Consider the following 13,055-nt stretch of genomic DNA (forward strand, 5'->3'; position numbering starts at 1 on the left):
ATCTCCACAGTTTTACAAATAAAGGTGTGTTGATTAAAAAAAACAAAAAAACCTCAGATCTAGGTCTGTTATCTTGGACTGATTGTGACGGTACATTATCCTGCCAAACACTAGGCCTACAATCTGATCTGTCCAGGAAACAGACAGATAAAAAAAAAAAAAAAAAAAGCAGAACTCAAAGAATTCAAATAATTAACTTAATTTAGTTACATTTAGAATTTTAGACATTTAGGCATAGATGTGTTTACCAGTTTTAAATACACACACAGAGAGAGTGTACATAAAAGACCAAGGGTTGGCAAATGGAGCAAATATATTTGCACACAGATTAAAAATGTTCAAGGCAGCAGTCCAAAAACAAAAACAATGTACAAGTATTGCCTTTAAGACATACAAAAACAGACTTAAAATACTGAAATAAAAGCAGCATATTTAACTTTTTTGAAAATAAGTACCTTTACTAAAGGGAAGTGCTGACATTTTTAAAGATGTGCTTCAAAGTGTACCACAGAACATCACCAAAAAGACCCCACCAGAAGTGAATACGATATATAAGTATATAAGTGCAAAAGAATAACATAACATCATCATACAAACACTATGCTCAGTCATAGCATACACATCAGTCCAGTTTCAGACTTTAAGGCCTTAAGTAGGTACTTTTCATCTTTGTTTTGAAGTTGTCCAGTGTTTTAACAGCCTGTTGTGGTTTGTCAGCATCTTCCTCCCACTCATAACAGTGGTTAACTCTGGCACAGCTCAGCAGACAAGGCAGTTCATCCAGGCTCTCTGTGTAGTGTTCAATTAATTCAGCCAAGGAGCTAAACTCCAGTTTACATTTCTGTAAAAGCAGCATGTAACAACTATCACCAGATCATAACAACAATTGTGCTACAATACAAATCTATTGTGTACAATAGAAAAAACGTTACCTCAAGCAGAAATTTTCCTTTCCGTGTTTGTTCTATGAGGTGAGTGATCAGGCCAGAGGGGAAGCGAATGATCAGACTGCCACATTTGGGTTTTTTAGGATGTGGACACACGAGATATGCTCCCAGGACGTCATCTGCCAGGAGTGAGTAGCTACTATCACTACAAAAAATAAGTAAATTAATTCACTGTATAATATATGAAGTACTATCCCTCCACACTAATTAGATCAGGTCCAGATGGTAATTTACAACTTGCTCTGCAATTTTCTAGAAGTCTTTGTTAGGAAATTTAGCCATCAGCACTGTGGATTATCCAGATGAGAAAGCCTGTTTTTTTTTGTTTTTTTTAGTTATTTAGTTATTAACAAAAGGTCTCCTGGGGGTTTAGGGTCAAAGCTCTGTGCTCTGACTGTGGAATGTGGGAGCAAAAGGAGATTCCCAAAACTGCTCTATATCGCAGTAGAAGTTAAGTCTGAAATATCTTAAGGGAATAATTAAGGCTGCTCTTCACTGGAGATAAAAGAACAATGACCAAGCCCTGAAAAACAGGTGTTGCAAAATACTTGTGTCTATGTAGATTGGGTAAACGCCTAGAAAGTGTGGCACTCACTTTGCGATTCCAGCCCAGCACCACACTGCCTGAGCGAGTGCTTCTTCGGTTTCGGCCAGACTCGGGGCTCGGGACCTCTTCTGTGGAGCGCCTGCTACTTTTGCTGCTTATCAATAAGAGAAATCAACTTTAGAGAGTAAGATAAAAAGAAAATCACCAGCGTTATAGCAAAACTACCAAATATAGGTGAAAGATGATGCACAATTATCTTTAATGAACACTATTAAAAATGACCTAAAAATAGAATATTTCTGCACATTTGTGGTTCATTTTAAACATTTTAGTAGATATCTGATACATTGTTAAAATATCATCTGAATCTTGTCCTTATCGCCCACCCCTGCTGCCCAAGTCATTGTTTAGCCAAATTTATTTATTGTTTTGTTCTCAATTTACTCTCCAGACACTGTTACATCTGAAGGTGTCATTGGCTCCATTCTAGGCCAATCAGGACACTTTCATCTTCCGTCAGACATGTAAACATAAATCACATGACTTAAGTCACCATATTGTAGAATAAAAAAATGTATTAAATGAAAAACAATGGAATGGTGCAATCTTAAATAGTGATGCATTTATATTAATCGTTGGTGCTTGCGAAATAGTACCAATCATTCCAAGATGACAAGAACAAAAGACAACACCCACACCAGTGTAAAATTAAGTGTGCAAGGATCTCCATCCATTCTTGTGGACACCACTCTTAAGTACAGCCCATCACCTAACACATAAATTCTGCGTTACCTAATCAACTCTTTCAATCTGGACAGCCCCCTCTGAATGGTTCGCCCACCTGGTGATGACTTTAGTCGCTCCTGAATCGTGTGCTGTTTGAGGGGAGTAAAAGTGAAGGAGCGGTAGGCCCCAGAGTGGAGGACTTTGGTGTGGATGGCTTTTCTTCGAGTCAGTGAAGGGGACAAGGAGGGGAACACTTCATCCTGGCTGCTCTGCTGGTCATCAGAGGGTTTACCATTTTTCTACAGAGAAATAACAAGAGAAATCCGCAGAGTTTATTTTATTGACTGCTTTATTTTCTGCTTAACTGACTGAGTTTTTATCCATGTTTTAATGTTGTTCTCTCTTGCAAACACTGAATTGTTTTGCTTCATTCATGGATATTATTTGGTTAACTGCACCCACTTCTGGGGGAAAAATAGATCAGAGAAATCAGAGCTGGAGCTAATTTAATGTATTTCCATATACATATTATTTTGACATTGACCAAATATGTAATAATTAATAAGAATTTGGGCTAGATTAACAAAATACAACAAATATCCCTTAAGTATGAAAAGCAAATCGGAAACAGTTCCAGTATTTAAAAGTAATTGTACAAGCGCATTTAGAAAAAAACAACAAAACAAAACAAAAACGCAACATTAATTCTTGATTCAATCTAAAATTCTTCTTTGCCATTGATCAGTTTGGAGCTTTTTAATAGCTAGGTCTAAACCCAATCCTGTAGAAGTAAAAGCTTTGAGGAATAAATATGATTCTTGTGCATTATATATCGTGGAATAAAGTCCATCTTATTATTGTTCCCCAAATTAAGACTGAAAGCCCTATTTATTAGTTTGTATTAAGAAAATGTATATCTAATTAAACAGAAAGTTATAAACCATCAGTCGGGATGAAAAAGCATTGTCAAGCCCTACAAAAAAAAAAAAGAAAAAAGAAAAAAAAAAGTACCAATGTAGGCCTAGTACCTTTGATCCAGGCAGCCACCCTCTAAAGGGTGCTCTCCTGAAGGACACCAGCGCACTGACACTGAGGGGGAAACCGTGGTTGAGGAGGGATGGGTTTCGACGAGGGGCAGAGCCAGTGGACTCCCCCTGGGCCTCCTCTGGATGTTTCTCCAGATATGACAGCTGGAAACATCTGCACAGGAGCAGATTCAGGAACTGGGCCTGTTGAACAGAGTGTAAAGCTTTTTTTTCATTTGAGGATTCATTTCAGATTTTTAACACTTCCCTAAGCCTGAAATACAAACTGCTAAACTACAAGAAGCCCATGACAAGTAAATATTTGGTGCCAGAAATAATAAGTGATGTTTAGTTGTTGACAAACATAAGGAACACATATATTTGTTTAGTAGCAAAATGAGGACTGGCTTACAGCTCGTGCGTGTCGGGCTTTGAATACATGACAGTAGAGTTGTGCATCTGTGCTCCCTGGGTTGTGGGATACAAAGGCAAACTGGGAGTCTGCAGGACGAGCAGTGGACAGGGACACTCTACGAAGGGCATGGGCCATCAGGAGAGTCTACAGGTGAGGAACAGTCAAATATTTTAAACTGTACTCTGTGTAAATTAGGCTTTATACTATATCAAATCCTTATTTTATACTTACAGTTTCATCCTCATCATACATTTTAACTCCTCTGATGGAAAATTTGAGTGATACAAGCCGTTTTGATTTGCATGCCTAATGGTGACAGATGGAGAAGTGCAACATCAGGTAATGTAAGTGTTGAAAAATTAACTACATTCATGTTTTAAGCCTTACCTTTAAACATTTGAGCTGCATGTGGAGTTGTTCAATTTGGTCATCCAGACAGCAATCGTCAACAGGAAATGACCCCACATACTGAGCAGAATTAAAATGTTACATAATCTAATTAAAAAAATAAAATAAATTAAAAAAAAGAGGTAAGACAACCCTAAATATTAATTTGAAGCCTTTACCTCAGCTGTGCGAGTGACTATGCCATCCTCTCTGCCTGGTGCCTCCCCCATGTTCCTTTGGTGCCTATCTCAAGAAAGGAAACTGTCAGTCTACTCAGATTAACAAAGTTTCAAGTTATGCCAACAGAAATGTATCAAGACAAAATGCACTCAAAGTGTTGGTGTTGAGAACATAACGCTACAGTCATAATACAGGCGTAAACAGTCTGATAGTTCTGCTAAATGACCTATGCTACAAGAACAAGTTCTGATGTAAATCGCACAAATGTTTAGCACCATAAATCGAAGCGTGAGAGTATGGTTTTGTGTATGTTGCTACTTTGGCAAATGACTTTGTTTGGAGGTCGCTTTCGCCAGACTGTGTTGGGAAAACTCTTCAGACCACAAAAAGCCTACATATTCAGCCGGTGTGAAATAAAAACCTACCTCTTCTATGTATGTCTCAGCCGACTGCTCTTCCTCTCCAGCTCGGCTCCAGGATCCGTCGCTTGGATCCGTCCCTGCGGTGAAGTCCCAGTCGCTCCCCGCGGTCCTAGTCTGAACCTGCGCCTGATCCAGGACCAGGTGTGCGTCTGTGGGCCGGAGGAGGAGCCACAGTGACGGGCCACAGTGACGGGCCACGGGCTCAAGGAATAACCAATGGAATCTTTATATGGCCACAACCTTAACTTGTCGATATCCTGAACTGTAAGAGTGAAATAAAGTGTTGCCCCGAGCGCTAGCTGTCTATCCCAGATCCTTTCTACAAATTCCTGAACATTGCGAAATGTTCTCCGCATCCCGCCCACTGAACGCCCTTACAGCTGTGTGTGTGTGTGTGTGTGTGTGTGTGTGTGTGTGTGGGGGGGTGTAAAGCATGGTCTGCTGAACTGTGAGTAGGTGTACTTATAACCATTACACATGTTAAGTCATACAGCTGTATCTTACTCAACAACAGATGACTTTGCATTAATAACAGATTACTAATAACTAATATTGATCTCATAAAATGCATTTTTCCTGATTAAATTGGAACACTATATTGGTTTGTACATTGCCTGATATTTAACAAAAAAAAAAAAAAATATATATATATATATATATATATATACCAAAACGTGCTACAAATATAGCCATTTATTAATGACTTAAGAGAAAAAGTTGAACAACACAAGGTATACATGCATGCAGAGTATGTATTAAGCTCTTGGCCGCCTCCTCTTTTTCTTATTCACAACACACATTTCTCAAGGTTTCTACTGTGATCCACTGAAATGAAATCTTTTTCTGTATATGTTCACACACCTATCAAAAAGACATTTCCTCATAGCCACATTTTAAAATGAATACTGACTTTAAAAGTCAATCTCCTGGCACCTGCAGGTACAAATCTTTTAGGGATAATGTTTTAAATCAACTATAAGCACATAAGGCAAATTTAGTGCTTTTACAAAGGCCATTAAAATTATAAAATATAATTAAAACACTAGGAATTGTTTAACATAAATTGAACCAATTACATTTTCCAGTGAAAACTCATTGTATTGTGTGCTGCTGACATCTACAAGAGGGTGAGGAAGTATAAAAACAGAAGTAACTTCATATCTAGTAACATGTTGGACCTTGCTACGTTTTCTCCATCAGTTCATAAACCTGTTTTATAAAGCACTAACTGAGCTTTCTACGCACAGAGATTAAGAAACACTGGAAACTCTCGATTTAACATTTAACTTAAAAAATTAATCTACTCTACAATAGAAATAAAAAAACCTGCTGCCTCATTAAAAAAGGCAGTAACTGATAAAAAGAGCACTGGTACAGATGCAAACTGCTGTTCTTGTAGCGTGGCTCACTTTGTTTAGCGCTTTCCTCTTTTGGACTTTCGGGCAGACTGAGCACTACTCTTCGCCCCTTTTTTGGCGGCAGGTTTGGACTGTTTCAGAGCAGCCCGGGAAACACTTTTGGTCGCCTGTTTTTTAGCTGGAGGTGCAGGAGATTCTTCTGGTTTAGAACGGTTGGACCGTCCTTTCGCTGTCTTCTTAGGAGCTTTAACTTCTTCCTCATCCTCTTCATCCTCCTCCTCCTCATCAGAAGACAGATCTCTGGGTGCAGGTCGCTTGGCTGCCCTGCTTGCCATCTTTTTAACAGCAGGAGTTTTGGGCTTTTTTGCAGGAGCCCCTTTCTTCACAGGAGTAGCTTTTTTCACAGGTACGGATACTTTCTTGGAGACAGGTTTGCTAGCCATTTTCTTAGATGGTGTCACTTTCTTGACTGGTAACTTCTTGCTGGCTTTGGATTTGGAGCGACTGGTGCTTCGGGATTTACTGGGGGGAGGACGTCGTGCCTTGGGTGGAGGTCTCTTACTCCTAAAGACGTAAAATGAATGTGTCACTTAAGATGCAGTAAATACAACAAGTGATACTAACAAAAATGCTACTCACCGACTGTGGACTGGAGCTTCATCTTCTGACTCTTCCTCTTCCGATTCCTCCGACTCCTCCGACTCATCGTCAGATCTGGCCTTCCTTCGTTTTGGCACTGGGGTTTTTTCAAGTTCTTTAAACCGGTCTGGATACAAAACTGTTGGACTGCAGAATAACAACATTGGTAATCATTCAATAGCACTTTTAAATATTCATTGATAGGTGCCTATTCCTTAATTACTAGATTCACAAGTCCAAAACCCTCACACACCTTGGGTAGTAGGGGAATGAGAGCCTGTAAGTCCCTGTGAAGCCGTGACCAGTGATCTGCTCCATCCAGCCAAGTACTTTGCACTTGGTTAGAGTCCTCCTCAGGGAGGACACTAAAAAAGGAACAGCGATACATATTAGTAATTTACATGTATAACATGATATACAGCAATAGCATTATCACATTTGGACCGATGATGATACCTAGTATGTGCTCCTTCCTGTCCTTGTTGGCGTCTACAAGGTGTTTGCGTAGAGTAGTGGTGCTGCATGTCTTGGGTTCATTCATGGCTGTGATTGCAGCTACAATGGCATCATCCAGCGTGCTACCTTTCAACTGGATTTTGTTGCCAGGTCGTTTCAGCTGTAAAAAGGAAACAGGTAGTAAAAAGATAAAATAAAAGTAGACAGCAAGAAAACTAACATCACATCAACTTTTATAAGGTGTGTGAGTATATATATATACGCATGCATGTATAAAAAAATGTATACCTGAAACGTTCCACTTGCTCCTTTTCCAGTAATCTGTTCCACTTGGCCCTTTTCTATGGCTCTTACCAAAGCTGCTTTAAGAATATCAGGTCTGAAAGCATATTCACAATTACATTTTGTTATTAATTAGTCCCTTTGAAAAAAGTTAATTAAATTTTGTGAGTCTGACTGACTGCTTACAACCATGCACTGAATGGTTAGTAAACAATTCAGTACACAGAAATTGCCAACCAATTCCTGGTTGCCTGAAGACCAGACTAAACTGTTAATCATAGTGTATTATTTTATTGAGCGTAAGAAAGTACCTTTTCTCAACATTGAGAGCAGGAAAGTGTTGCATCAGGTACTTCTTAATAAGGGTATAGGAGGCTTCTTTGGGCTGACAGAGCCGTGTGATGATGAGGGGCAGAGCATCTCCCAGAGACTCTGCATTCTGTGGAGTTTTCTGAAATGGACATGGACAGTTAAAGAAGTTAGAGTCATGCAATGACACAAACGCAGTGGGCAGATTACAGATGATATAAACCTTTGATGCTGGTGCCACTTTTCCAATGGCAAAGGTTCCAGAGAGGCCTTTACCCTTTAACTGTGCAGTAAAACAAAAACAGAAAGATGCATCAAGGTAAAAATCATGTTTTCTACAACTGTTTATTGAAAAACAGGCAGTTACCTGCTTGATGGAACCATTCCCCAACTGTTTCTTCATAGCTTTTTTAATAAGAAACTTCTTTTTGTCAAGGTCCATCGAAGGATATTTTTGGACAATATATTTAAATAGTGACTGGTAGGAAACCCCAGACCGAGAGTTGAAAGACTGTAAATGAACAATGCATGCATTATTTTCAGATCTGAAAGCAGCGGTTAATAGGTTCATGGTTTTCAGATAAAACACACACCGTTATAGCTTCAACAAGAATGTTATCCAGTTTATGCTGCGTCCCTGCATAATTTGTAACAGGGACCTTTTTATTGGAGGCAATGCTAGCCCAGGCTGGAATGGTCCTTTTCACCTTCTTCCCTTTGGACTTTTCATATTTGTATCCATCCTTCAGCCTGTCACCAAAATGAGCATACATGTTTGAGTTACGCTGCATAAGAACTTTAAAGCGATATTTCACTGTGATTATTACCACCCTTATCTTTATCACATCCTCACCTTAGTAGGAGAACATAGCAGTGTGTGGTGCAGTGTCCAGCCAAGCAGTCCTTGCATTTGTCACTTTGTCCATGTGTCAGCGCCGGGAGAGACAAAATGACATTTCAGAACATCCGTCTTAATGAGCAACAGTAACTGAACTACACTGGTGACTAGTTTGTGGAACAAGTTTTATCCATCAATCAATTCATCACACACATCTCAGCCAAATTTCAATGTAGAACACCAATCCTGATTCTCTTCCATAATACTATAATTTTAAGATTAATTTAAAAAGAACTTCTATTCACCCAGCAAACCATATAGGCCTATTAACTCTGAAAATGGCCACACAGACTGTTACATCTGCATGCACTTGAAGTCTGAAGCGTCATGTATTTTGGAGAGGTTTGTTGCACTCATGAGGCAAACAGTGAGTTGTTATCCAGCAGAGGCAAGGATAATAAAAACAGATAAAAGTGCTATCAAAGTGAAATATCGCAGATCTTACAGAGTTGAACAGATTAAACAAACTCACATTCTCTTGTCTTTGCCATCCTCCGCTGCTGCTTCTTCAGGATCCTTCTCTCCATTCTCTGTTGGTTCAGACTCATCAGTGGACTGGCCCTCTTTAGCCAAAGTGTCTGGGGCAGATGACTTCACTGGACCTTCAGTCGCTGAATCTTCATCTGCTCTTTCTTCATCTTTAAAAAGAAAATAATGACAAGAGGTTAATAATACAGAAGCACTAATAACCTGCCACGTGGATTCAAAAGTGTATTTATAAAAGACTACAGAAATGCAGACAACAAAGCTGTGGGCAAACCTGTTCTTGCATCTTTAGTGATAAACAAAAGACAGACTACTGTAGGGTCCTATGTCCACGCCGCTTTGAAGACAAGTAAATCTTTTATAATCAAGTGTAGCTCTAGTATTTGTCTGTAGCCTATATTCATAATAAGTTATGATAAAGTGATTCTAAGGACAACATCTTTGAACCTTCAGCCTTAAAAGAGCTGGCCTCCCATAGGAGCCGTGTGCACAGGAGCCGTGTGCACAGGAGCCGGAGCCCATTACCTCTGTGGTGGAGGACGGGAGGCCGGGCCTTACCTTTCTCTGCCGCCGCGGAGGGGATCTTCTCCTGTGGCGGAGTTGCCGCTGCTCGACGAATCGGCATCACTCCACACCTTACCTGGATAAATAAAACAATATGCCTTTTTCATGTTTTATGAAGAATTTGTGTCTTAGACTGAACCTACTGAGTCAAAGTGGTTAGTGCACCCGAAGGCTCGAGTACAGCCTCTCATTCATTGGACTCATACAAGACTCAAACACAAACTACGCTCGACTTTCATGAATTACTCTCGCCTTTTCCACTCTGCAGCTTTGGGTTTTACTGGCCCATGTTAGAAATCAATACTATACTTCCCCAGGACAACTAAAAAAGACGAATAGCTAAAATTTTCAGAAATTTCGCCATTTTGTCAGTTGGCGTTACACACAGTAATGGCGTCGGACAAGCCCGATAAAAAAATATTTTCCCAGCAGCTTTTCACGGTTCTTTCCATAAATGCACACATGCAAACGTGCCTTTAGTCATTGACGTTTCAATATGCAAACAAAACTAACCTTTCTATTGTCGAAGAAATGTAAAACACTTTGAAGTAAATTTCTGCACGATCCTTTATTTAGATTTGGCCGTTTACGTGCCCCGCCCCACTGCCGCGGTGGATTCTGCGTCTTTGCGTCACACAACGTAGGGTTCCCACAACCCTTTGAAATACTCTTCCTGTTTCAGTAGCAAGCACGATCTGTGCGCCACAAAATGTTTCATTTAGATATAATTATATCACTGCACACCATTTCCAAAACACTGTTTTGTTGGCAGGATGTTGTTTTGAGATAAGGAACTATTCATTCTTGTATAAATCACTTGCAACTAAATAAACATGACACTAGTTACATCTGAAGCCTTACTCTGGAGGATGTAGTTATACTAGATACTATACTAAACGCTTTACAAACTACTCAGAGGAAACCGGAACGAAATGCAGGGGTGACAAATAACACTTTCAAAACAACTTAGCAAATAGATTTTTAGTCTTTATTTACAAGCTTTTCATTTGCTCTTAAGTATTGTAAGCATATGTTCAGTAACCCTGGCCATGTGATTTAAATGTTGCATGTCGCTCATGTCATGTATCCAGTTTGTCCATCTGGAGGGTGACCGTTCTGTTGGCTGACTCGCTTCACTTCTTCAATGCACACTTTCACCTCTCAAGAGGTTTATGTACATTTCACATAAAGCAAGTCAAGACTGAGAGAGCACTCTGGAGACAACCCAAAGTGCCATTCAGACATGTTATAGTTCCTTGTCTTTCATTTATGCTTCCCCTTAATCCCCAAATGACTTTGGTTTTATTCTGTTTTAAATCAAACAGTGTGGAGTCCAGGGAAGCTATTTATATCACAATTATTATTTTGTTATTATAATTAATATTATTTCTGTTTTCAGATTCTCCTTTGAACATCTGCAAATGTTAAATAACTTTCATATTTGCAGTCTTTAAAAAAATAATAAATTAAGAGTCCAGGACCTATGTATTTAAGTCTTTCTTAAAAAGTAATAAAACAAAAGTTAAAATTTAAAACAAAAATATTTTCTATGTATAATACAAGTATTTAGTGCTTCCACCGTACGAATCCAAACTCAAAATGGCGGCATGTTTCAGAACTGTACCGCAGAAAAAAAAATATTCCAGCCGTAAACGCGTTGTCCTGCTCATACACCCATTTTGAATTTAGTTTGTTCTGTTGAAACAATTAAGTTTGACTATTTCCAAGTCCAGGGTTGCCTCATGTCAATTGTCTTCCGACTCTTCTTCAGCTTCCCGTAACCAGGTAAAAAATGCAGTCACAGATTTGAGGGCCACCCCTTTGCCCTGCTGCTCTGCAGGGTCTTTACTTGACTCCCACTTGTAAAACGCATCCTCCGAGATAACATCCTCATCATACAGACAGTCAAAGAACATCCGCAAGAGATCTGAAAAAACAAAAGAATGTAACTAAAGAATCTTAACATAACTTTAGTTTTTATGCAAGATTATCCAACATTACACTGGAACAGTGCTAAATAAACGTAAAAGTTGTTATATAAATCAAATTAAAGTAGAAAGAATAGTCTTACAGTGTACACATACTGTAGACATGCGTTAGTTACTCACTTGGTGGCTGATCGAGGGACACGATCAGTGCCTGAAGTGCATAAAGTGCTTGAAGCTGTCGCTCAGTGTCTGAGTTAAGGTACTTAAGTAAAACAGGAAGTCTCCTCTGGATGGTGTCCGTGTCTACACGACAGTTAGTGTTCTCATCTGTTCATAATGACACAGGCAGATCAGTTAAGTCAGCTCATTTAAACAAACTTAGAAGGGTTTGTGCAGTGTTACCTTTGACAGCTGCTTTACACACAGCCGTCATTAAGGCCCTCAGGAAGGGAGACGAGCTCATCTGAGATTCATCCAGGTTAGCCTTTACACAGCAGAACAAACAACATACACATCACAAATGTCTTCTTTTTATTCCATGAGTATTTGGAGTTTACTCCTACCTCAACCCAGTCAAAGATCTGCTCATCACTGGCCATATCCTCCAAGAGCAGTTTCTCCAACTGTCGGTTTAACTCCTCTGGAGAAAAGATCCTTTTCGATAAGGCGGACTCAGGCAGAGACATGTCTGACGTAACAAACTGGAGTTTCTGTTGGTAATGACATTTTTTTTTGCAAAGTAGCACAGATATAAAAATACCTGTTACCAATTCATGCTGTGATGGTATACAGTGGTCCCTCACTATAATGAGGTTCACCTTTCGTGGCACCGCTGTTTCGTGGATTTTTTTGGTGCAATTTCGCATGCTTTTTTACAGTGTATGAACGTGTCCTGCATCCTGATTGGCTAAGGAACTGGGTCTCCTGTACAGTACAGAATGCGTTCAGCCAAATTTACATAAATGTTGGATCGCAGTATGACTCTGAAGTGCTGTATGTTTGCAAGTTTTCTCCCCAACAAAACCCACAATGTCGATGAAACGTTCACTGACAAAGGCACCTACGGTCGCGTGAGTCACTATTAATAATTTCTTATGTGTCCAACCTCATAGGTTGATCAATAAAATGTAATTTGTTACAGTATTTCTAAAAGCTATTATTTTTATTTACAGTATTGGTAAATGTTTATATTTTTATTTCTCAAACAAATGTTTGGGCCTGTAAACAGGTCTTGATCTTTGGTTTTGTTCTATAATACTGTACTGTACTTTTTTTTAATCTATGAAGGTTTGAACTTTGAGAGTGTTTAAACAAGAGAGAAATGTGAGAAAATGTTAATGCCTGTCTGAGAAAAGTGTATAAAGTGTGTGGTGAGGAGTTTTACAGCCTTAAAACACAGTTGTAAAAAATAAAGCTGACTACTTCGTGGATTTTTCCTATTGCAAGTTATTTTTAGATCGTAACCCCTGCGATAAATGAGGGAACA

The 13,055-nt window shown here is 39.2% G+C and overlaps 3 protein-coding genes across 12 annotated transcripts in view; all 3 read right to left on the bottom strand.

Moving 5' to 3' along the window:
• Positions 1–178: 178 nt before the first annotated feature.
• sh2d5 (SH2 domain containing 5) lies at positions 179–4,901 on the bottom strand. Its single transcript, XM_033966157.2, has 10 exons — positions 4,653–4,901; positions 4,227–4,290; positions 4,048–4,128; positions 3,892–3,966; positions 3,658–3,804; positions 3,249–3,449; positions 2,336–2,519; positions 1,543–1,645; positions 933–1,092; positions 179–841 (listed from the first exon to the last, which is right to left on the bottom strand). Exons 2-10 carry the CDS (start codon positions 4,275–4,277, stop codon positions 641–643), a joined length of 1,203 nt encoding a protein of 400 aa, XP_033822048.1. The 5' UTR covers positions 4,278–4,290; positions 4,653–4,901; the 3' UTR covers positions 179–640.
• Positions 4,902–5,327: 426 nt separating this feature from the next.
• hp1bp3 (heterochromatin protein 1, binding protein 3) lies at positions 5,328–10,270 on the bottom strand. Of its 4 annotated transcripts, XM_033966155.2 has the most exons (13): positions 10,155–10,270; positions 9,636–9,717; positions 9,064–9,229; positions 8,547–8,609; positions 8,287–8,443; positions 8,061–8,204; positions 7,917–7,976; positions 7,696–7,835; positions 7,391–7,481; positions 7,103–7,262; positions 6,900–7,011; positions 6,647–6,793; positions 5,328–6,571 (listed from the first exon to the last, which is right to left on the bottom strand). In XM_033966155.2, the coding sequence occupies exons 2-13, from the start codon at positions 9,700–9,702 to the stop codon at positions 6,064–6,066; spliced, it is 1,815 nt and encodes a 604-aa protein (XP_033822046.1). In that variant the 5' UTR covers positions 9,703–9,717; positions 10,155–10,270; the 3' UTR covers positions 5,328–6,063. The 4 variants fall into 4 exon arrangements, with proteins under 4 accessions (XP_033822046.1, XP_055077855.1, XP_033822044.1 ...); XM_055221880.1 differs by lacking the exon at positions 8,547–8,609; XM_033966153.2 differs by having other exon boundaries at positions 7,696–7,976; positions 10,155–10,243.
• Positions 10,271–10,607: 337 nt separating this feature from the next.
• eif4g3a (eukaryotic translation initiation factor 4 gamma, 3a) overlaps positions 10,608–13,055 on the bottom strand; it is a 34,014-nt gene continuing 31,566 nt past the window's right edge. For all 7 annotated transcript variants that reach the window (XM_055222028.1, XM_055222029.1, XM_033967181.2 and 4 more), the window contains 4 exons: positions 12,133–12,279; positions 11,972–12,053; positions 11,750–11,896; positions 10,608–11,568 (listed from right to left, as the gene is read on the bottom strand). In XM_055222028.1, coding sequence (XP_055078003.1) covers positions 11,387–11,568; positions 11,750–11,896; positions 11,972–12,053; positions 12,133–12,279 — 558 coding nt within the window. In that variant the 3' untranslated portion in view covers positions 10,608–11,386. The remainder of the gene's footprint in view (positions 11,569–11,749; positions 11,897–11,971; positions 12,054–12,132; positions 12,280–13,055) is intronic.

This window comes from Periophthalmus magnuspinnatus, chromosome 5 (genome assembly GCF_009829125.3).
Source record: "Periophthalmus magnuspinnatus isolate fPerMag1 chromosome 5, fPerMag1.2.pri, whole genome shotgun sequence".
Lineage (NCBI taxonomy): Eukaryota > Metazoa > Chordata > Actinopteri > Gobiiformes > Gobiidae > Periophthalmus > Periophthalmus magnuspinnatus.

Excerpts from the sequence above, each read along its gene's own strand:
- sh2d5 (XM_033966157.2), bottom strand. The coding sequence starts at position 4,277 with ATGGGGGAGGCACCAGGCAGAGAGGATGGCATAGTCACTCGCACAGCT. Across the intron at positions 4,129-4,226 it reads TAGTCACTCGCACAGCTGAG|TATGTGGGGTCATTTCCTGT; the intron begins GTAAAGGCTTCA and ends AATTCTGCTCAG. Across the intron at positions 3,805-3,891 it reads TGTATGATGAGGATGAAACT|ACTCTCCTGATGGCCCATGC; the intron begins GTAAGTATAAAA and ends CCTCACCTGTAG.
- hp1bp3 (XM_033966153.2), bottom strand. The coding sequence starts at position 9,702 with ATGCCGATTCGTCGAGCAGCGGCAACTCCGCCACAGGAGAAGATCCCC. Across the intron at positions 9,230-9,635 it reads CTCCGCGGCGGCAGAGAAAG|ATGAAGAAAGAGCAGATGAA; the intron begins GTAAGGCCCGGC and ends TTCTTTTTAAAG. Across the intron at positions 8,610-9,063 it reads GATGGCAAAGACAAGAGAAT|TGACAAATGCAAGGACTGCT; the intron begins GTGAGTTTGTTT and ends ACATGGACAAAG.